General features: G+C 42.4%; 1 protein-coding gene across 6 annotated transcripts in view; it reads right to left on the bottom strand.

Annotated features, from left to right (window-relative positions):
* Nucleotides 1-24,154, bottom strand: part of Trim9 (tripartite motif containing 9) — a 108,535-nt gene that overhangs the window by 34,092 nt on the left and 50,289 nt on the right. For all 6 annotated transcript variants that reach the window (XM_008829836.1, XM_008829837.1, XM_008829838.1 and 3 more), the window contains exons 2-4: nt 16,023-16,118; nt 13,939-14,061; nt 447-557 (exon numbers count right to left, since the gene is read on the bottom strand). In XM_008829836.1, coding sequence (XP_008828058.1) covers nt 447-557; nt 13,939-14,061; nt 16,023-16,118 — 330 coding nt within the window. The remainder of the gene's footprint in view (nt 1-446; nt 558-13,938; nt 14,062-16,022; nt 16,119-24,154) is intronic.

The following is a 24,154-nucleotide window of genomic DNA, read 5'->3' as shown; positions in this document are numbered from 1 at the left end:
ATTGAAAAAGCAAACAAAACAAAACAAAACAAAACCCTTGACTATCTTTGAAAAATCTCTGACTTACTGACCAGGACTGAGGAACGAACAAGGTATGAACCTTGCACACCCAGAGGCTTTGAGCTGACAAAACCATCCAGAACTGTAATGGAGAAGGCTCAGTTCTTGGGCAAGGCAATACTTAAGGGGAATTATGTGTTCATGATTAAACACAAACGCAAAAGCAACCCCTGCACAGACCATGCATTTCTCAGTCATAGCACAGGGTGTTGGAGATGTCCAGGAAGTCAGTGGAGTTCAGTTAGCAGGCATGCCCACTGCAGTGTAGGTGTGTTCTGCTACTGAGGGACCCATGGTAAGCCAGGTTGCTGATGTCCCATCTAAGTGCCCTATATGCAGTCCCATGGGACATCTGGACTCAGAAGCAGAAACTAGTTAACACTGACCTGCAGAAAGCCACTAGGATCATTCTCCTTAATCACTTCCAGGCAGTACTCCATGAGGCCTGTGGTCTGGCGTAGTTTCACTGTGCAGTGAGAGATCTGGTCCCGAACCACCTGGGATTGATGAGAGACCAGAATGATGCAAAAAGACAGAGGTCAGAAGAGAAGCTGGGATTTTGAAAAGCTTCCTCAAAGCAGAATCCAAGAGCATCATGTAAATGGACCTAAATGGATGAGAACACTTGGTGCCATTCCCTGCATGGACAATGGCTCTGGAAGGTACCAGATGAGGTTCTTACAGGAAATTGGTAACAACAGGACCCTTCAGAAAAGACAATAGAGGTTGGCTTATAGTGGTTGGAACTCTGTGAATCTGGCAACCTTGGCACAAGAGCCTTTGTAGGATCCTGGAGACACTGTATGTGAAGTTGACCCTACTGTGAGCTACTCTAAGGGTGAGGGCATGGGAAGATTATAAGGGGGCTACAGTTTCCACATAAGCAGCTAGGGCTACTGGTGACACTTGCCCATTTTCCTGGCCCCCTACCCCTTCTAAAGAATGTTATCATCTGAACTCTAGGGACATTCATTCTGAATCTTTTTTATTCAATGGATGGGAGAGAGCCAGATGACTGAGGTGGCACTTGTCAGAGACAGTGGGATGATGTCAACAAGTGAGTTGGAGAAAGATGATGGATGCAGTAGGGCGCACTTGCTATCACTGTGCCATTTTGGAGAGTGTTTTTCAAGGCTGCCCTGTTTGCTGAACTTAGAGTTTGTTTTAACCTAGATAGGCATTTTTCTGGCATGTATCCTGCCTCTAGGAAGCTGTCTGCCCAGTGACAAAAGTATGCCATTCCTTTAGAAGTTTCTCCCTTTAGAGATGCTTGTCTCTGTGACTTCTGCTCAGTGACCTGATTCCTGACTGGCGTTTGAAGCAGAGGATTAAGGTGGTTTTCTCAGCAACCTTATGGATTTATGGGATTTTGCCAAAGCTTGAAAATTCAGTATTTTGGATTTTAAGGATAATATGAAAAAATATTAAAAATTTATTTAAAAAATTTCCTTGCTACTTTTCACTTTTGATTATCAGTTCACTTTGTATTAAGGATTATTACATCTGTTTCTCAAAACAGGAAATGGATGCAAACAAAGCAAACCATCTCACTAGCCTAATGTAAAAATTCAAAGCACTTTAACATTTTATTTCAGTTTTTCTCTGGAACCAGACTTATGTATAATTGCAATCATAACACATGACAGTTTTACCTCCCCCTACTTAATACTGTACCACAGATGTTTTCCATGTTGCTACCATCAGTAAATGCTACTGGCTGTGTAAACATCCCAGCTGAGTGGGTAATGATGTCTCAACGATTCTTACTCCTCTGTTATAGGGCATTTCACTTCTTCATAGTTTTCTAACAACCTGTTCACCTAGTTCTGGTTCTTGCATTTGCCATGGTAAAATGTGTATTCCATGAGAGTTCTGGTTTAACAGCATGTGGGTAGAGCTTTCTGTATCATTAGTGACACTCACATTGTTATGTAGCCCTCAGAGTCGTCCACTTCCGGAACATTTCTCATCTCTGAAAACTGAAATTCTGTAATCACTAAGCATTCCAGTATCCTCTCACAGCTTTCGGCAGCCACTGTTCTCTTTTTGTCTCCATCATGCTAGGATTGCCATATAAAATGGGGCCATATGGCAAATTGCCCTTTTGTGACTGGCTTAGTTCACTTACCCTAATGCCTTTAAGGTTCACTTATGTTGTAGCATGTGTCAAAATTTCTAAACTAAACAATATTGCAGTATATGCACATTACCCATTCATTCCCCCTGGAGGTGTGGGTTGTTTCCACCTCTTGGCTATTGTGACCAATGCTGTAAAGAACAAGGTGTGCAAACATTTGCGAGTCTTGGCTTTTTACTACTTTTGGATATAGACCCTAGAATGGACAATTGTATTAATTTTTGAACAATCACTATACTGTTTTTCACAGTAGCTGTACATTTTACAGTCTGACCAGCAATGTATAAGGGTTCCAATTTCTTCACATCTTTATCAACACTTATTGTTAGACTTTAATACTAATAACATCATAACAGGGGAGAAATAGTGTACTGTCATGATTTTGATTTGCATTCCCGTAATGAGTAACAACACTGAACATCTTTTCATGTGCTTATTGGTCATTTGTGTATCTTCTTTGAAGCTATGTCTATTTGTCTTTGCCATGTTTTAATTGGGTCATTAGTTGTAGCTATTGTTGAGTTGTTTGCATTCTTCATATATCCTAAACATTAATATCTTATCAGATATATGACTTGCAAATATTTCCCCCTGCTCCACAGGTTGATTTCTATTCTCTCCACAAGGTCCTTGGGGTATTAGTATTTTATTTTATTTTATTATTTTGTGTATGAGTGTTTTGCCTGCATGTACGTAAGTGTACCACATGTGTGTAATGCCTGCAGAGGCCAGAAAAGGGAACCAGACCCTCTGGAAATGGAGTTAAGCACAGTTGTGAGATGCCATGTGGGTGCTGGGAACTGAACTCAGGTCCTCTGCAAGAGCACCCAGTGCTCTTAACTGCTGAGCCATCTCTCTAGGCCTGGGGATGAGTATTTTTAATTTTGAAGAAGTCCAACTTACCTATTTTTCTCACTTGTTACTTATGCCTTTGGTATCATATGAAAGAAATCATTGACAGATCCAATTTAGGTTTCCTCCTTTATTTCATTCTAAAATTCTCAAAGTCTAGGTCTTATATTTGAATCTTTGATCCATTTTCAGTTAATTTTTGTGTGTGGTGTGAGGTAAGTGTCTAAATTCATTTCTGGCATGTGGATACACAGTTTCCATATGTCATTTGTTGAAAAGACTGTCCTTTCCCAGTGGAATAATCTGAGCACCTTGTGGAAAGTCATTTGTCCAAATATTCAAAAGTTTATTTCTAGGCTATTCTGTTCCATAGTCTAGATGTCCATCTTTATTCCAGTAGTCTAGGCATCCACACTATTTTGGAATTACAGCTCTGTAGTAAGTTTTGAGGTCAGGAAGTGTGAGCATTCCAACTCTGTTCTTCAAGATTGCTTTAGCTGTTTGGATCTCCTAACTTTCTGAGGGATAGATGATTTCATATTGCCTTTAACTTAATAACAACTAAAGAGAGAGAGAAAAAAAAACTAAACAAACCAAAGGAAAACTACCTTGGTGTATGGATGAGTTTTGTGATTTCTCTTGAGAGAATTTAAGTTCAAAATTCACTAGTTGGTTTATTTCCTTCTAATACCCAGTTTGTTCCTGACAGTACTTATCATTTGTTGACCTGAGCTCAAAGAATACAAATTGTTTTATTTCTTATTCAAAAAGTAAACAGACCTCTACTTCTTGGAGAACAGAATTTCCCCAAATGCTCCATAAGTAAAACATTACCAGATTCAAGGCAGGTGATAAACTACTCTGTTTTACAAGCTTAATCTGACTGGTCTCAAAGGTGTTTTCCTTCTATATTTGAGTAGACAGTGTACCGTGGTTGCTAGGGAGCAGAAAGCCCAGCAGTCGCCTTGCTTTATCCGAGTGGCACCTGCTCAGTGACTGTGAGTCCTGAAAGTCTGAAGTACAAGCACAGGCCAGATCTGAACACAGCAGCACAGCAGAAGTCAGGTTTGAGTCAGCACAGAGGGAATGCTGTGTTGACTCTGTAGATGGTTCCGGCTCAGGGGCAATTTTGTCACATACAGGTACTGAAATAAGAACACCATTCAGAAATTCTCTTAAGAATCCGCATCCTCTGTTCAAATTGCCTTTCAAGGAAGGTTGATTTGGTGCTTGCTGCTGTCTGAGGGTAGGGCTCTCTCCATTCCTCAGAAGTTCATGGTTGAACTGCTAAAGAGGTGGTGAGTTTCTCAGGCAACTGCTGAGGCTCCTCGGCTGCCTGTCCATACAGTTGATTTTGTTCATCTTGTTACATTCCCACCCATCAGCCACCCCACAGCAATCATAATAGCCTGTGATAAACATGACTGCTGAAAATGGAATTATGGGGTTCATATGACAGACTTTCTGAACTGAGATCTCCTGCCTTAAGAAGTCAGCCAAAAACCAGATCTTTTGGGGCTGGAGAGATGGCTCAGTGGCTAAGAACACTTTTCTTGCAGAAGACGTGGGTTCGAATCCCAGCACCCACATGGCAGCTAACAACTGTCTGTAATTCTGGTTCCAGGGGATCTGACAGTCTCTTCTGTCCTCTGCAAGCATTACATGACATGAGTGCAACTTACCTACATGCAGGCAATATGCGCATACACATAAAATAAAAATAAATAAAAAATATTTAAAAAAAACTAGATCTTTTAAGAGTGAAAATATTTTAAATTCCAAGCACTTGGGAGGTAGAGATGGGTGGATCGAGGCCAGGCTGGTTTACATAGCAAGTCTCAGGTCAGCTGGAGCTACAGGAGGACCCTGTGTCAAAGAACAAAAGAAAAAACAAACAAACAAAAAGCAAATCAGAAAATATTTTAAAGAATTTTGACAGGGTCTTACTACGTAGCCCTGGCTGACCTAGAATTTACAGAGATCTATCTGCTTCTGCCTCCCAAGTGCTGAAATTAAAAGCATGTGCTGCTACCCTGTTATTAAAGATTATTTAAAGAGTATAAACATTTTTAAAAGATTTTAAGCTTTTATTTAATTTTTATTTATTTATTTATTTATTTATTTATTTATTTATTTATTTATTTATTTATTTTTTTGGTCTTTTTGAGACAGGGTCTCCTTGCAGCCTCATCAGGCCTGGAACTCACTGTGTAGATGAGCCTGGCTTCAGTCTCACAGAGATTCACCTGTCCCTGCCTCCAGAGTGCTAGGATTAAAGGCATGAACCACCATGCCTGGCTGTAAGTTTTAAATCTTTAATTAAAATTTGTTTGCATCTCTGTGTATGGTGTATATGCACCTATGCATGTTCATATGAGTGCGCTTGTGCATACAGAGGCCAGAGGCCTTCTTCAGTTGCTTTCCACCTTATATATTGAGGTCGGGTCTCTCACTGGAAGCTAATTCCACTAGTCTGGCTAGCCAGCTTGCCCTGTCTTTGCCTTCCAAATTGTTGGGACTGCAGATTGACCACCATGCCCACCTGGCATTCACATGGTGTTGGGGATCTGAACTCTGTTCTCATACTTGCACAGCAAGTGCTTTACTCATTAAGACATTTCTCCACCCCAAGGGTTTTTTACATTTATTATTTTATTTTATGTGTATAGGTGTATTGCCTGCATGTATGCAAGTCCACTCATGTCATGCAATGCTCTTGGAGGTAAGAAGAGGGTATTTTATTCCCTGGAACTGGAATTATGGATGGTTGTTAGCTGCCATGTGGTACTGGGAACTGAACCTGGGTCCTCTGCAAGAGCATCCAGTGCTCTGAACTACTGAGCCATCTTTCCAGCCCTAGGTCCCAAAGTTTTTAAGACTATAAACATTTCCCCGCTTGTTTGACTTTTATCAGTTCTTTCAGCTTTTTGACCTGTGTCATTCCTTCCCTTCGCATTACTTTTTAGTTTTGTACTTGGAGTTTTATTGAAGGCAGCTCCTAGGAAGCTAGGCATGACATTTTTTTTCTCTGAGTTACACATTTTTGGGCTTAGACGCCGGTGTCCTTGAGAACCCTTTGGCACCGTGTTTGCATCTGGCAGGAGTCAAGTCACTTTTCTTGGGTACTGTGCAAGTCACAGGAGAGACAGAAATAGGTCATGGGAGAACAGCACCTTGCTTTCATCCACACTAGAGTCTAAATCAATTCCCAAGGGACAGCGGCTTAATCTGTAGTCCATAATTTCGGAGAAAGTTTTCAGAATTTTATCAGCAGAGCTGCCATTTGTTCTGAAGGGCATGTGCTTAGTGATAGCTGGAACGGCTTCATTTTGTTAAATGGCAAACTTACAATGGTCATTCTTTGGGTCAGGATATGACACCAGTTCTTATCGGGAAAGAGAATATGAGGCAGGACTGATGTGTCCCTGAATTATCAGATTTTTTTCCTCTAGCATAGATCCACTGAGGAGATTTACTCATACAGGTAGAACATCTCCATCACTGATAGGCCAATTGCCTTCCTCTAAGCAGCTTATGTGACATAACTCACAGCAGGACTTAGGGTTGATTAAAAGGAATTTTGTTATTTTATCCAAGTGAACTTGGTAACTTCTTCTACCTCCATTCACCTTTCCATTTTTACATGTGTCTCTTTTAAATTTTATTTATTTTTCTGAATAAATACTCTCGAATCATGGAATTTGTCATGCAATCTAGAGTGACATCACTTACAAATTGCCAGTCTGAGCAATTGCTAACATTCTCTCTCCTATTTAAAAAATGTTTTCTTAAATATAATCTATTACTTTCTATCACAGTTTTACAGTTTCCTCTTACCACATAAAGTAGCCCTTTAATCCTTTTTATTTGCTCTTTTCTATTTAAGGCACATGTGCTTTCCAGGTTCAAGCCTAAGGAATTTGCTCCCTATTGGCTTGGCTGGTTGGTCAGGGAGTGTCTGTATGTCCAACCACATTATGAAGCACATAACAACTGATGCTTTGAAATGACTCATGTGGGGATCAAAGGCGAAATGCTCTGGCTGTTTGGCTCATTTGGTTAAACAGAGAATACTCCTGTTATCCCCCAGCCACATATTATCTACGCTGTATGGCTACATTCTTTGAAACTTGGAGAAATTTAAATTAAGGTGAAACAGCATCTGTCATTATTTTTCACAGGGTTTGAGACAAAAATTTTCCCTCATTCTCCAATCTTGCCCTTTGTATGAATGTTTGGACTTACCTGAAAGCAATCTTTCCAAAGACAAGTTTGAAACCTTGAGTTCTTGTTAAGAAAAGGATCATTTAGGCCTCTCAAGTAAAGCACGCACCTGTTTTGAGGACAGCTTGAGTTGAGATTTTTAACAGTAAAGCTGTGAACTTTCTGTTCTAGAAGTGTGAATGGTGCCAGCAGTTTATCAGTAAACACTGAGTGGAACATGCAGAGTGCGGTTAGTGTTTAGGAGACTGTGTCCTAGCACAGAGAAGTTAATGAGGAAGCACGAGCTGTGGGGAGAGAAGCATTTGGTGGCATTCTGCCCACATAGAATAGTTACCAGGGGTGTGGCTGCTTGAGAATGATGTAACCTGGGGCAGCAGGTATAGCAGATATAGAGGATCATTCCCTCATCCCCAAAGAGTAAGTGAGGTGCCTTCTGGAGGAAGGCTGATCCTATCAAAGGCACCAAAGGCATGTGACACTGCTCTTCATGACACTGCCAGAATGGGGTGGGGTATTCAAAGGTGTGCTCCCTATCCTGGGAAGCTGTGTGCAGTAGCATCCTGCTGATTCCGTGGGGACACTGAGCCCTCTGTCTACACAGATTTTATGACTTTTACTTCTCCATGGTGGGAAACAGAGGGCCATAGAACTTGCCAAATGAAACCCTGAAAAAAGTTTCTCATTAACAATGGTTTTGGGCCAGTCATAACTGTGGTTAGGTTGTTAGTACTGCCCCTCTCAACCTTGACTGAGGATAAGTAATTAAAGGGCTGGTATTGTTCTAGGTGCTTGATTTCTGAAAAAGTTTTCATTCCAGTGGATAAGCCTAAATCTTTGCACCCACTTGATTGGGTCTGGGCTGGTAAATGTCTTGAATTTTTTTTTCTTTTTCTTACTAGCAGTGACTGTACCTAATTATTTAAAAGTTCCTTGTGAGCTTGGGCATATTGGTTTTTCCTCTCTTTCATCTGCCTGCTCGGACACAATGGAAACAATGGCAAGATGCAGAATTCAGGAGTTTCCTGTCAATAGTATCATGATGGCGTTTTTCATGCTTAATGATATAGTATAATTAATTATTTGCATAAATAATGGGAACAGAACACAGTAAAACAAATGATGGAAATAATGGTAACTATTTTATGAAAACCCAGTAGGACAGCAGGCCCCAGAATGAAGTCGTCTACATATAACCACGGCTGACAGAGGGGAGCCCTCCATTAATGTGGAAGTTCTATAACTCTGTGAGCTTTATCATTACATTCTCGCTGGGTAATTTTGTTGGTATGTCAAATTTACTGACTATATATGGAAATTAAAGATTAAATTCCTACCCCAGTAACTGTGAATAACTAACATTTTTGCTTCCAAGGGATGTTATAAAGGTCAAGACCTATCAACTTTTGTTATTCAAACTTGGATCAATTTATTCTAACATGTTGAAGAGAGAACATGTTTAAGATGATAATAGAAATATTTCAAATTTTGAATATAATATATACAAAAACAATTCCCAGATAATACTTTGAGCTTATCAAATGAAAACGACATAAATATTTGTGAAATTAAAAAGCACATAGATAGATCTCTTTAATGACACATTAAGGGAACATTTTTAAGGTTATTGCAAACTCCCTGTGAGGATGACAGACACTGAGGGGCATCTAGGACCTTCTTCAGCTGAGGATGGTCATGTAACACACAGGGAGGAGAACCGGGGCTCCATCTTCCTCTGCTGATTGTCTGGGCACTGTCCACCTCATTCCAAACCAGAACCAGCAATATTTCCTGGAAGTTCAAAGATATTTTTCTCCCTAATGTTTTCCTGACATTTGCTTTCATTTCTCACATCCTGAAAATAGATATGTGGCTCCCAGCACTTTTTCAAATCATAGGAGCAGTAACCGTAATTTCCATTTCAAACAGGATTATTAAAATATAACCACATCTATACATATCTCAAAGCCTTTCTGGTTTTTTTATTTTTAAGCTTTTAATAGCACATCAAACTTGGTAAAATATTTTATAGAATGATCAGTTATGACCCCAAGCCAGAGTATTTGTTCAGAGTATTTGGGGTAATTCTGTCTATGAACAGTGGGGTATGGGAAGCTAGCTCTTGGAAACACTTGTCGAATGAAATTATATGCCTAGTTAGTCTCTCGGTGGTAACAGAGGTGAGAGTTAAATTTGGGTAATGTGCTGAGTACTTCACAATGCTCCATAGTGAGTACTGTGCTAAGTGCTTTACCACACCCCACAGTACTACTTCTAGCCCTATTTGACACACAGATGAGAGAAATTAAGCCACAGAATTACCCAAAGTTAGAGACCTAGTTAGTGACAAAGTGCAGCCTCTAGCTTGGTCTCTATGGTGCAGAATCCAGGCTTTTCCTTACCCAGCTCCATCTTGCCCCATGGGAACCCTTACATTTGTTTAAGGCTACAGTGCTCTCAATGAGAGGAATGAGTGGAGCATCTAGACCTGTGATCCCAGCATCCCATGGCCTTTTGAATTGCACAAGGAGACAAAGTTGCCAGAAACACACACACACACACACACACACACACACACACACACGCACACACACGCACAGGCCCTCTTTGTCAGCCAAGAGCAGCCCTTGGAAACGAAGAGTGTGAAATGACTGCCACACAGTGAGGGCGATCCAGCCAACAAAGAAAGGAGTGCTGTGCCTGGTGAGGAGTCCACACAGTGAGGGCAATCCAGCCAACAAAGAAAGGAGTGCTGTGCCTGGTGAGGAGTCCACACAGTGAGGGCGATCCAGCCAACAAAGAAAGGAGTGCTGTGCCTGGTGAGGAGTCCACACAAGGCCAGGCTTCCCTCACAAGTCTCAGCAGCAAGAAACAACAACAACAACAACGACACCCAAACCACCACAACAGCAAACAAGCGAACAAGCAAGAACAAAGGAGGAAGAGAGTGCTGTGAAGCTGGTATCAGTAGCCATGGTGGCAGCGCATCCCTGACTCTTTTAGAAGCAGCAACGGATACAAGTGGCTGAAAATGGCAGAGAAATGAACCAGAGACAGAAGACAGAACAGCTTTGCTGCCGAGGGGCACAACCAGCCACCTGTCTCTTTCTGCCATGAGGTCTGAGCGGGGTGGAATGAGGGTGGCAGTGTCCTCTGCCCGGTGGCCTCATGGCATCTGTGTGGCCTGCAGCACAGCCCCCCGACAGAAGTGCTGTCAAGGGAAAGAATGCGGATAGTCGCAGGCACGGAGGCCCAGGGATGCTTGATCGCTGTCCCTGAGCATCTCCTGTGCACCTGCTGCATAGGCCAAGGTTGATATTCTCAGTCTATCCAGTAGAGGGCGCACCAAGCAGAGGGCCCAGGGGCTGGTCATGACCTCTGTTGTTTGTTGACACGTCGTGAATAAATTATGCTTTCTCAATGTCTGATTCTCTCTTCCATCCAGATTGCTGGCCTCCATTTCTCCCATAGAGCACAGTTGGAGTCACCTCTACAGTGACCATGTGACATCACAAACCACTCACTGTGCTCACCTTCATCATGCCAGAGAGTGTTTGCAATGTTTGATAGAGACTTCCATTAAGGAAAAGTTGAAATTTTATGGCTAGGTACTTAAATGGTTGTTCTGCTAGTTAGCTGGGAAACTAGCTTTCTGGTTCATGTCCCAAAGACAGTGATAGCTTATTCTACACAGCTCCATGTGACTTAGTGATATTTGAAGCCAGGTCTGGTGGTGCAGGCTGTAAACACAGCTATTCTAGAGGCTGATGCCGGAAGGTCACACGTTCAGAGTGTGTTTAAGGTCTGGCTGTCGGGGCAATTGAGCAAGACTCTCAAAATTTAAAAAGAAGGGTGGGGTAGGGATAGTGTATTTGGGGGAAGAGTGCTTGCTTAACATGTATGAGGCCTCAGGTTCAATCCCAGTAAAACACACACACACACACACACACACACACACACACAAATGCATATAATATTTTGATGATTGCCATAAAAATTAATTTCTAGATTTCTGTGGGATAGTAAATGAAGGGCTACCGTGAGAGTCTTTTAGTGATCAGAGCAGGTGATGAAACAGAAAACTTCTATCAGCTCCGAGGACTAACTGACCGGCACAAGACCAAAGGGCAGCTCTGTTAGTCACATCTTCTTCCCTAGAAGCTTAGCTGAGTCCTGTGGGCAGAAATGCAGTGGCCTTTAACACATGCCTCCTCAGGTTTAGGCAACTGCAATGCTGCTCTACCACCAGGCATTTGGTGACCCTTAGAGCTGCAAGTGATTTTGTCCTTACAAACTTCTATGGTATTGGTTCATTTCTCTCCCAGTAGCTTACTGTCTACCTGTCTTCAGTCATCTGTGGCTTATTGTTTTTATAAAGACAAGACTGATTCTGAGTCGCCTCTGTGCCCCTGCCTTCTCTGCACTCCTGTCCAGCACTCTGCCCCTCACAGTATGCATTAGGTACTGTCTGGCTAAGGAGAAATGCCTGGCCTCTGCATGGAATTTCTACCTGCCAGGAACAATGGAGGGCTCTCATTCAGATTGTGGGCTCTGTGACTCTCAGACCAGTTAATATCATGGTGCTGTCATTCCTTCATCCCAGGAATGGAAACAGCAGTGATCATGAACTCATAGAGCTGCTATGAGAAATTACTGAGATGATCCTTATAATTTGTATACTTTTGCCTCAAAGAATATTTCCCCCAGTTCTCACTATTGCTATTATCAAAGGCAGGATTTGCTCATCAAGGATGCTCCTCTGTGTTGCTGTTGGGCAACTGCAGAATCAAGCATCACAGCATTTTGATATTTCACTTCAGATAATAGTGGCTCTTCAAAGAAAACAATCATTCGGATCTAACCTGACTCTGGGATGAAAATGTTTATCAAGTCGAGCCATTTACCAGACTGTTACAGGTAAAACTGTAAAATAGATATCTATACAATAAAACTCTTCAGAGAACACTTTGGAGAAAAGCATAGTTACATCTGCAACTGCCTACAGTTTCTCCCTACAGTTTAGGAATTGTACACATACTGCATGAACCACAGTTCCGTAGCCCTTTAAGGAATCCACAGGCTTGATCCTGGGTGTGAGAAGACAGAGCTGTTGGGGAGGAAATGATAATTAACATGGCGGGCACTGAGTTGAAGAGAGCTATGTTAAGGAAGACCCTAACATTCAGTACTCTGGACTTCCATTACAGAAAGTACATCCTTGGGAAAGCCCAAGCCCTTCTTCCCTTCGGCTCCTGTTCAAAGGCTCCTTGTGGCAGGGGTTGGTTTGGCAGCCCCCGGGATCTTGAGTTCATCTTAAGATAATCCTGAGAGGGGCCTCCAAGTAGACTCACCCCAGGAATATGTATGACTATTCTAGAAGGGGCATTGGGCTCATATGCCTTTGTTTGCTACCCAAACTATCAGGATCTTTGAACATTAGTGTCCTGTGCAGTTTTCTTTCCAAATCTAGGTTCATATGCTGATTTCAAGATCTGAGATTCTCTTTATTCTAGGAACCTCACTCCTTGATAACACTGTGCTGCTGCTTTCAGGAAGGGGCAGAGGCATGGCATCAATTAGCACCAGCTGGAGGTCAGGCTGCACCCTTCACCCACCATGAGGTGTGGCCCTTATGAGTCTTTCCTGCTTGTTACAGCATAGCCTGTAGCTTGACTCAGTTCCACAGATTCCCCAGAGTGACGATCAGAGTCAAAAGGCAAGGGTGAAAGGTTTATATTCCCACACTGTTACTGACAGACTTCTGTGAGAAAAGAAGCAAGTGAGTAGCTCTGAATGTGCTTTGAGGAGCTGCAGATGGTGAGAGGAAGAGGGGGCTTGGAGAAAGTGACTACCGTCAAGGTCACCTACTAGGTAACATTTGCTCCCTGAGGTGGTCCCCTACTGTACCTCCTGATGCAGACCCGACAAGCAGCCTTGATTGGTGCTTGCTTACTCTACTCTGACCCCAGGCCAACACTGCACACCCTTCTCCATCACCAGGCACCACCCTGAGGCCTGCTGACCACATGTGTGGTCGTCAGCTGACTGCTCACTGCTGGACTCCCTTCTGCTCCACACTCCCCATCCTGCTGCTCCAGTGGGAGACAGACAGGTTGTCACATGCCTCCAGGAAGACCAATCCTGCCAAAAGGATCCTAGACTCATGATCCATTGATTTTACTTTGTAGTGACAAAAGTCTATACTGTAAAGTTTACAGACAAATTTTATTTAATTTTTTGGAGACCATAGGTTTTTCATTTCTGTATTCAAAAATACATTGTTTTTGCCTCTGTATGGCCACCCTGGCCCCTTATGTAAACTTGAAATCCTTATTCCTAGTATTTACTGTCTTTTCTTGCCTTTAAAAAACATGATGTGTTTTCCTTCTTATCTTGATTACTGTTCACCCCTCCTGAGAGAACAGAGGCCATATGAATGCAGAGACTTTGATTTATCTTGTTATTCCTGCACCCAGAGCAGATTCTGGCCCAGTGGAGTCACTCAGCAAATTTTGGTAGGAAACTGAAGGCTGAGTGGCAAATGAAGCAATGTGTTTGTTGCTGTCTGGCCAGGCCACATGGGTAGGAATGGGACCCTCCTGTGACTGCCCGTCATGACTCTGGGAGCACATCTGGTTGCTGCCCTCTGTCCTCATCCTGCCACTCACCTTCAGCTTGTGCTCATGTTCCTTGTTGACCCGGGCCAGCAGCTGCGCCTTCCTTCTGTTGAGGGCATCGATGAGGGCATCACACTGGGCCACCAGGCAGGCCTCAAACTCCACGCTGTTCTCCTGCACAAGAGAGCATTCTTCTCAGGCACAGACAAGAGGGCCTTGGGTAGCCAGAGAAACCAAGGGTCCTAACCCTTCCCACTGAAAAGAATGGAGAGGAATCTGTCCACAGAGCACACCGAGTATTTTTCAAATCACTGGTAAAGGATGTTCTACAATGGTACTGTTTTGCTTTAAATTTAGATGGAAAAGGGTAGGCATTTGTTGCTTAAATTCATTTTTATCAAGAAGAAATCACCTCTGAAGTTTGAATTATAAAATGTACAATAAAGGTTTAGCTTGTAGAGTGGTGCATGGCTCCTTTAAAGAGCCCATGTGCTCAGCTCTGCATGCTGGAAGGTAGTAACCAGGGGAGGGAGGTAGAGCCAAGTCAGGAGAGAGAAAGGATCACCAAATTCAGTGGAAGGAAGAAGAGTGGATGACAGGGGTCGTCAACATTAAACAATGACCCGATGTCATCAACAGCAGAACTATATAAGGTCCAAGGGTAATGGGCAAAAGCAGCTGCCCCTACGACAAAGAAAAGCAACGGCAAAGAATAAGTGATGTTGGTGACAAGCAATACCTTGCTGCAAAGTCAGATATGACACGATAGCTTGCTGGAGAATAGTAGCTACATAGTAAATGAATTAGAGTGACTCCATGATAGCTAAACTACAAACCAGATTAATTTAGCATTTTTATTTGATTTTAACCTATATATGTCTTTCAGGTAAGCAATTCAGAATTATAGATATTTATTAAAGATAACTGTCCACTGATACTGCTTTGGTGGCTTTCTTTAAATACAAAGTCTTTGTATAAGACCTGCATTAGTAATTGAGCAATGGCTCCTATGGTTGCTAATTTTGGCTCTCATGGTAATGGTCTTTTGAGTTCTCAAAGAAGGTCCTTGAAAAACATCATTCAAGAGCTCGCTGTGTCCTGTGCAGGGTAGTGGTGGGGGTAGGTAAGAGGACGCCTTCCCCTTGAAGGCTCTGCCACTGTGTTCTTACAAAAAGAACACTTTGCTGGATGGAAAGGCAAGACAGAGGCAAGCCTGGGGCTACACAGTTTGTGCCAGCTAAAGCAAAGAAAGAGCCGATTGATAAACTCCATTGCTTTGAAAAAACAGAAGGAAGTGTACAAAACTGCTGGGAATCAAAAGTTTTAACATGCACATGCATACCCCCCTCCCCAAAAGGCGAGGAAACCAGTGTGTGATGCTTTGAAAGGCTGGCTTCCATTTAAAAATTCATTTCTGCTTTGATATAAGTTAAACAGTAACTCAAAAAGCCAATTGACTGGAGGGCAGAGTTAAGGTTAGTTCTGTGAGGAAAACCTCAAAACATACAAGAATGGTAAACAGCACAGAGGGTCATTATTTTATGCATTTTATGGCTTTTCCTTTCCTGCTGTAGTAGAAAATTTATGTGTTCTTAAGTGCTGGCTGACCTGCTGGTCACTGTGTCCAGATAAAGTAATCTGAAAGTATAGTTACCAAGGACTACCGTCGAAAACATCCACGTGTCTCAGTAGAAGAAACACTTTAGTATGGGGCAGGAAGAAGGTGGGGAAGAGAGAGAGAGAGACAGAGAGAGGCAGGGAGAGAGAGAGAGAGATGACCTGTTAATGTTAAATAAAATTATGTTTGGAGAACCTATAGAGTTTCGGAAACTCAGAATAACCACCCGAATGCACAAAGAAATAGCCTTCTGTCTGAAAACACTGGAGTAGAGAACTATGGTTTCAGAGTGGAAGGCAGGAAGCACTTGGAAAGCAAGGCAGTGTCTGTGGCTTGTTACAAAAGACAGCCACCTCAGGAAGGAGTATGTGCGAAGCTGGGCTTTGTGTGTGTTTGCCTGTGTAGAAGAGACAGGGCCGATAAAAATCAATAGGGATTTTCTCAGAATTCATAAACAAGACGCCTTTTAGTTTTGCGTCAGCCTGAGGCACCGGCTTCTGTCTCTAGCCAGTCATACCTGGATCTGCTGCACCATATTGCGAAGTTGCACCAGAAACTCCTTGGCTTCTTTGGCCCTGTCTGACAATCCATTCAGTGCCTGGGAGAGCTGGCTCTGCAGAGAGAAAGAAGGAAACTCTGAGTTGCTGTCATGCAGGGTCACATGGGGTTGCCATAGGTCCTTGAACCCAGAAGCCATTAGCCTCCCCAGAGTCCTCTTGTCTGAGACTGGGTCATTGAGGTAACACTGTATTGGTGGATTCTTGTCCTTCTGTGGGCTCCTGAACCCTTTCTTCTCTGAAGCAGTGGATATTTCTGGCCATGAGAGTCATAGACCCTACCACTTAATATCTACCTGGAATGTCCACATCTCATTAATAATCATTTATTTAATGTCTATCATTTTTTAAGGATAAAAAAAAGTGAGTCGTGAGGCTGGAGAGATGGCTCAGTGGTTAAGAACACTGGTTGTTCTTGCAGAAGACCCAGGTTCGAATCCCAGCACCCACATGTCAGCTAAAAACTGCCCTTAACTCCAGTCCCAGAGGATCCGACAGCCTCTTCTGACCTCTGCGGGCATCACATGACATGGGTGCACTTACCTACATGCAGGCAATACACGCATACACATAAAATTAAAAAAAATCAAATTAAAGAAAATATTAAAAAAAAAAAAAGGCTGGGCATGGTGGCACGTGCCTTTAGACCCAGCACTTGGGAGGCAAAGGCAGGCGGATCTCTGTGAGTTCAAGGCCAGCCTGGTCTACATAGTGAGTTCAGGTCAGCTGGGACTACAGGGAGACCCTGTCTCAAAAAGACAAAAAAAAAAAAATTAAAAAAAAAGTGAGTCATTAAGGATTAAAAAAAAAGGTGAGTCAGCTGAGCTGATTTCTAGTGATAATACTTAGCCCAAAGGTTATTGGTCTGGGGCAGAAATAATGAGGAAAATCAAGAGCAGGATGAAGAAGGAAGGGGGAGGTTCTGGTGTGATGATCTGGGGATGACAAAGATGAAGGAAGGACAGGAGGGTATCCATGCCACCAAAGTCCTCTTCCCTCCTGCTTTTGCTCTAAGTCCTCTTCAGCCTCCTAACCAAAGGTCCACTCTCCTTTTGATTTCCAATACTACCCACCCACCTGCAGTTCTGCAGGGAGGCAGTGTGTCCTGGTAAGCACTGCTTTGGATCCTTGCTGTCTGCTGGGGTGGCTGAGGCCCACAGTGCTGATGGATAGGACCTAGGTGTAAATCTGCTGGGGGAAGGAGGGTCTGAGAGAGCTGACACGGGACCAGTGTGGTTGGTGTAGTTTCTCTTGATGGTTCCAGTCTTTGAGGTGGATTGGGGTGTCTTCTGACTTGCATTTGGAGGAAGCCAACTTGGTAGGGGTGGGGGACGGGGAAGAGGAGAGTGTGAGTCAGCATCTGAAGACTCTAACTACCATGCTTCTTGTTAGGATGGAAGAATAAACTCCTATTTAAGTCACTGTACTGAAGTGTTCCATTGTATGTAGACATCAGCAGTGGACTGGGCATAAGAGTCCTCCTCCTAGCAGGCTGAGCATACCCTCTGTCCCTCAGGTACTGGCAGATTCCCTTTCCCACACCTTCTGGAAAATCTAAACACTGTTCTCCTCAACCAAACAATGCCTTCCTTACCCTTGAAGTAAAAGGACAAAATCTTAAGACAGTCCCTCTTGGTCCTGTGATTTTTCTCTTTTATATTTGCCTCACTAAATACAAAGTGGGACACTGTATTCTCTTTACAATATGCAGGCCAAATGTTGGGTGGCAGCAATGTAGGATGGTAGAAAGAACACAGACTTTGAAGGGATTCAAATTCTAGTTCTAGGTCTTACTAAGTGACCCTGAGAAAGTTACCTCTGCCTGAATTACTCCATAATAATGCTTTGTCATTGGGTTATTATGAAGGTTGAATGCATCAATCTGTGTGGTTGCCTCTGCTAACAAAGAACTGTGGTAAAGGGAGCTATTCCAGACTCAAAGATGCTGTCAGCTACTTACTGTTCAAACTTTTATACATAGTTTTACCTCCTGCATAAAATGAGAGAAAGAGTCTACTCACTCCTGGATTTGTGGGCATTGCATGAGATACTATATTTAAAGCTCAGAACCCTGAAGGTGCAGAGTACATGACGCATGCTTAATAAATGTTGGGCGGTATTAACGCTTATTTGCTCTCTTCGTTTCTTGCACACGAACACCTGCTGGTGAGGGATTCAAAGGAGAGATTCCTGAATAGGATCTGCTGGAGAACATCTTTGAGCACATGAACTTTGCCCTATGTATTCCAACTCCCAGAGGGCATACCAGCACAACCAAGAGAGCAATGGTGACCCTACAGTCACTTCTTTATTACTGGGTCTCAGCAATCCCAGGAAATAGAAGTGGAAAAGTCGATTTCACTTGAAAACCCATCAATAAAATGAGAGGTCTATGTTAAAGAATTTGGCTTTCATTATCACCCTTAGAACTCATGTTTCTTTATCTTTTCTTACATGTGGATAAAAATTTGCTGGGCTACAAAGAATCCCCCCTCCCCACCTTGTTATTACAAGATATGCCTTAGTAACAACACTTAGAAATTTGGGGACAGAAATCAAATTCATTTAGCTACACAGAAGTGACACTACTTAATTTCTTACATTCCAACCTTGCAGTACATCCTGTCTGTGTTATGTATATCATTACATTAAATCATAAAGATTTGTTGACAAGGTGTGCTACATACCTAGAAAAAGTTACGGGGGGGGGGGTGGAGTGGCTGGAGAGATGGCTCAGAGGTTAAGAACACTGACTACTCTTGCAGAGGACCTGGATTTGGTTCCTAGTACCCATATGGTGGCTAACAATTGTCCATAATTCCAGCTCCAGGAGATCCAACACCCTTCTGATTTCTGTAGGCATTGCACAACACAGGTGTACTTATATACATGCAAGCAATATACTCATACACATAAAATAAAAATAAATAATTTAAAAAAATTTTTATTTTTTATTTTTAAATTTTTTATAAATAAAATATTTTTAAAAAGAAAAGAAGTTATTGGGGAGTGGCTGGGGTGATAATTCAGTGAGTAAAGTGAGGATCTGTGTTGGATCCCCAGCACCTTCATAAAAAGCCAGGCACATTAGCACATGTCTGTAATCCCAGTATTGGGGAGACAGAGGCAGGAGGAACCCTGAGGTTTTCTCGCCAGCTAGCCTACCCGAATTGATGAATTCCAGGCTCAATGACCCTGTCACAAAAAATAAATGTAGAAATAATGATGAGGAAAATACCCGACATCAATCTCTGGCCTCCACACACACTCGCGTGTGCACACCCACATGTACAAGCACAGATACCCACATGAACATGTGCATAATCCTTCCCACACATAAGTATTTTTATTACTAGACAAATAAATAAGCTATTTATTAACAAATAAATAACATAAGCTATTTATTACTAGACAAATAACACTGACTTCATTTAGGATTTTATATGGCAAAGTAGTAAGTGAATGGCAAAAATCAATTTTCTTCCAGACTCGGTCTCTTTGTGTCTATGTTTGGAGGCCAATTGCCTTCCACCTGGCCAATAATTGTTTGGTATTTGACAAACAGCTACATTATAAGATATAGATCTAGAAACTCTTCTCCTAAGCTTTGTTCATTTGAAAAATTCCACAGCAGACAGTGAAAATTCCTGGGTAGCTATTTATTACCCCAAAGTGTTCTGTTTTGTTAGGATTTATATGTGCATTGCTTTCATAGGATAGTTTTCTGAGCACATTTATAAGCTATATCTGATCGAACATTATTACTTATTGATCTGGTTTCCTGGGAACACTGAAATTCCATCTCTGTGCTAACAGAGATATTCTGTATTCAGGACCACAGGGCAGTGCTGTAATTTCCTGCTGGAGCACTGCAGGCACCAATCTGTGATGTAAGCTTTCTTCTCAGCCTTGTTGGCTGTACCTGTCACCATGAGAAGGAGAAAGGTACTATTCCAAAAGCTATTTATGACACCTAAACTGCGGCATTCGGATGTCTTGGATATTTGTTTTCTACTTTTCTGAAATGGTGTCTGAAAGTGAATGAGTGTTAAAAATGATACAGCCAGTCTCTCTGATAGATTTCTAGTCAAGTTGTTCTTGCCTCAGAGCATGCTCAGAATAACAAGGACTCCCAGGGAGGAGGCAAGTTGTTTGAGGCTGAAGGAGGGAAACAAAGAACACCTCCTCCTCCTCGCTCCTTGCTGGCCTTATCCTGAGCACATGGGATATGTGTGTGTGTGAGTGTGAGAACGTTTGTGTATGTGTGCTGTCTTATCAAAGGGAACACCAGGCTTTTGTCTTTGGGTGAATCTGCTGTTACATGGGTATTGTGGTTAGGGATACACTAAATAACTCTTACCACATTTATTGTGAATCTGACTCTGAGGGGTGTATGTGTGTGTGATAGATCTAGGGAAGATTTTTAATCTGACACAGTTAAATATAATCCTCTTCCATTTGTCTTAGTGACTTTACCTGCTGCTGTGATAAAATACCCTGACAAAAGTGACTTAAGGGAGAAAGAGTTTATTTTGGCTCACAACTTGAGGGCACAGCCCATCATGGTAGGAAAGTCAAGATGGCAAGAGCTTGAAGCAGCTAGTTACACTGCATCTACAACTGTAAAGTAGAGCATGATAAAGACCTGTGTTTGGCTAGCTTTCTCTTTAAAATTAAAATTATTATTGTTATTACTATTATTATTATTATTTGTGTGTGTGTGTGTGTGTGTGTGTGAAGTATGTGTGTAGATACGCATGCCACAGTGTACACGTGGAGGTCAGAGGACAACTTTGTAGAGTCAGTTCTCTCCTTCCACCTTCCTTGGGCTCTGACACTTGAACTCAGGTTGTCAGGCTTGTGGAGCAATCTCTTTTACCCATTAAGCCATCTTGCCAGCCCATTTTCTCTTATTATGCAGTCTAAACTGCGGCATTCGGATGTCTTGGATATTTGTTTTCTAATTTTCTGAAATAGTGTCTGAAAGTGAATGAGTGTTAAAAATGATACAGCCAGTCTCTCTGATAGATTTCTAGTAAAGTTGTTCTTGGCTCAGAGCATGCTCAGAATAACAAGAACTCCCAGGAAGGGAGACCCAAACCAAAAGAAATGGTGCCACCCACTTAGCACATCAATTAACCTAATCAAGATAATCAATCCCTCACAGGAGTCCCTGGAGGCTTGTCTCCTAGGTGATTCCAGACCTGGTCAAGTTGACAATCAGCACCAATCAGCATACCCGTCTTCATTGATAATTTGGTTGTGACAAAGATTCTCTTCTATCCCAAACTCTAGCAAGGTTCCCCTGAACCCCCTTGTCTACTAGACTTCTTCACTTCCTTGCAGATGGAGCTACCAAGAGTGCTAAACAATTATCCATTCCTAAGCAACTCTCTGTGCCCAGGGCATCCAGTCTAAGCTTCAGTTTCCCCATCTGCAACATGGGGACATAACAGTAAGAGTATCTGAGCACCATGATCAGGATGATACGAAAGTCCTTCTACATGACGCTAAGCACGTTGGACCATTCAATGTATAATATTATTTTCATAAGGATAATGCTGAAACATACATATATAAATCATTGAACACTTGTACCACATGTCCCTATTTGGGGTTTGGTCAATTATAATTCTTCAAATATTGCAGTAGGCTCTGGTACTTTAGTTACATGGCCTGCAGTACTCCTGGAGAGTCCTGCTCCACTGTTATCCTTGGCCATGGGACTTGTTAGCTAGATATTTTTTTGAGCCATGAACCAGTATAAGACAGTTTAGCATACTACTGGGCATGTCCCAGAGAGTAGCTGAGAGCCTCAGAATGAAAAGACTCAGAGTCTAAGACTCTGCCAATTTCAGGAGCAAGAAATGAGCTTTTGTTCACTAAGCCCCTGGGGTGTTGGGGAGCATTTGTTATTGCAGAATAACTAAAACAGAAAGCAATCATGATTTTTCCTTTTATGATGTATTAATTTAATCAATAACTATGAAATATGACCATGAGAGACAGTGATTTGTACTAGGGGAAAAAATGATAAAATAGCTAGGTTTGATGGCACAAGCCTGTCAATTCCAGCTACTCTGAAGGCTGAGATAAAGAGGATCACAAGTTCAAGGCCAGCCTAGGATATAGAGTAACTTCAAGATGAGCCTGTCAACTTAGTGAGACCCTTTTAAAAGGAAAAAGGAAAAAGAAGCCCGAGGCTGTAACTCAATGGTAGAGCACTTGGCTCATACAGGAGGCCCTAGGTTCAGTTCTCAGTGCCACAATACCAGACACACACAAAAGAAGGAAAAGAAGGAGGAGGAGAAAGAGGAGGAGAAAGAGGAGGAGGAGGAGGAGGAGGAAGAAGAGGAGGAGGAGGAGAAGGCAGAGGAGAAGGAGGAGGAGGAGGCAGAGGAGGAGGAGGAGGAACACAGACACAGGCTGGGATGGTGATGTCTTGTAATCCCAGTTCTTGGAAGGTGGAGTCAATAGAATCTAGAATTTGAAGCCAGCCTGGGCCATATAGCAAGTTCAAGGCCAACTTGAGTTACAAAAGGAGACCTTGTTTCCAAAAATCAAGAGCTAGGTATATATAATTCAGGGGTAGAGTGCTTTCCTAGCATGCCCAAAGGTTGGCGTTTGATCCCCAGCATTGAAAAAAACAAAATCAGAATCAAATGAAAGTTGTTTTTATTGGGATAGTATAATAATTAAGCACAGAGACACAGCTGTTCTGCTGCTCCTTGGGGAAAGTGAAATGTATCAAAAATAAATAAATAGGCACCTTTCCAACAAGATAGAGCCTGTTCTGTTCAGAATTTGAACTCTAGAGACACAGCAAGATTGTGACCCACCAAACTTAAGACATTTCAATGCCTTGGACAGGCCATTCTCAAATTGGATACTTATTTTGACATGACATGATTTCTCTGCATTAAAATAGAAGCCACTCTGGCCTCAGGGCACACTAAAACAAACTGTCCCCTTGCTCAGTGTTTATAGTTTCTTGGGTGAAAAACTGATTGGCCTATCTCCTTGGCTGTCCTTAGAGTGCTGGGATCAGTAAAAGAATTTGCACAGGGTCTGTTGTGACTGGAGACAGGAAACTAATAAAGTGGCAGAGGCACAGTCTGGAGGTCAGCAGCAGTCTGCAGAGCTCTGCAGAGGGCATGCAGGGCAATGGATAGTCTCACTCCATATGTATGCTGTTAGGCAGTTACCAAGGATGTACAACCAGGGGTCAAAAGTATTCTTCTGTGGGCTAAGCGGTGTGTAAATACTAGCATTTATATCCTGGGGATGCACTAGGGAGGAAGCCATCTTTCTGCGCACGCTACCTCCTGTTTCTGGAGCTCTCAGCAGCAGGCTGAGTACTTCTCCAGAAAGCTGCATTCTTTGGGTCCCCTAGGGCTCACCCATGGTCTTCAAGTCACCGCATTGTTCTTGCAGCAGGGTAGCCCTCTGCTGTCAGAAGTTTCTTAATGATCTTTTCCTGGTGAAGATGGAAGTTTTAATTGGAAGTATTTGTAAAGCCATTTGGAAGGGATCCAAACACACAGAGAGTTACCTACGTATTTGTTAAACAAGCTACTCTCCCTTCCATTGCTCGATGAATATTGTTAAAGATATCTTTACCCAAGAAAGCCCAGGGGCCCCAACCTGGAAAAGGCAGTGGTCTGTCGAAGAGAAGTCGAAGTCATGGATTATTAGTTTTAGGTGATCAAGGTCAGACCATCTGGGTCATAGAGTCTCATTATTTTGTGAATGGGTGCATATTCATGATCACGTCCAAGAAACATTCAATTGGCAAAAAATAATATATCTTCTTCTTATAGAAGAAAAAATACATAAGATAAGGAGACCATACATAACATAAACTTGCAATATTCATAAATATAAATGAGCTTATTAGTTGGGTTATTCAGATGGCTTTAGTTTTTCCAATTTGAGCTCTGAATTTAATAGCCACAAAAGCTTCAAGTCACTTATAATTGACCAACAGAAAGATTTATTTGACTTTCTCAGCATTAGGTATGGGGATCCCTCCACACAGAGATGGTTGTCGCCCTTGATGGAAGCACCACTACCTGTCAGGCCCTTCTGTTGG

Source organism: Nannospalax galili, unplaced genomic scaffold (assembly GCF_000622305.1).
Source record: "Nannospalax galili isolate Female #2095 unplaced genomic scaffold, S.galili_v1.0 scaffold253, whole genome shotgun sequence".
Classification (NCBI taxonomy): Eukaryota; Metazoa; Chordata; class Mammalia; order Rodentia; family Spalacidae; genus Nannospalax; species Nannospalax galili.
The sequence above is the reverse complement of the archived record's forward strand: the minus strand, read 5'-3'. Positions and strand labels throughout refer to the sequence as shown.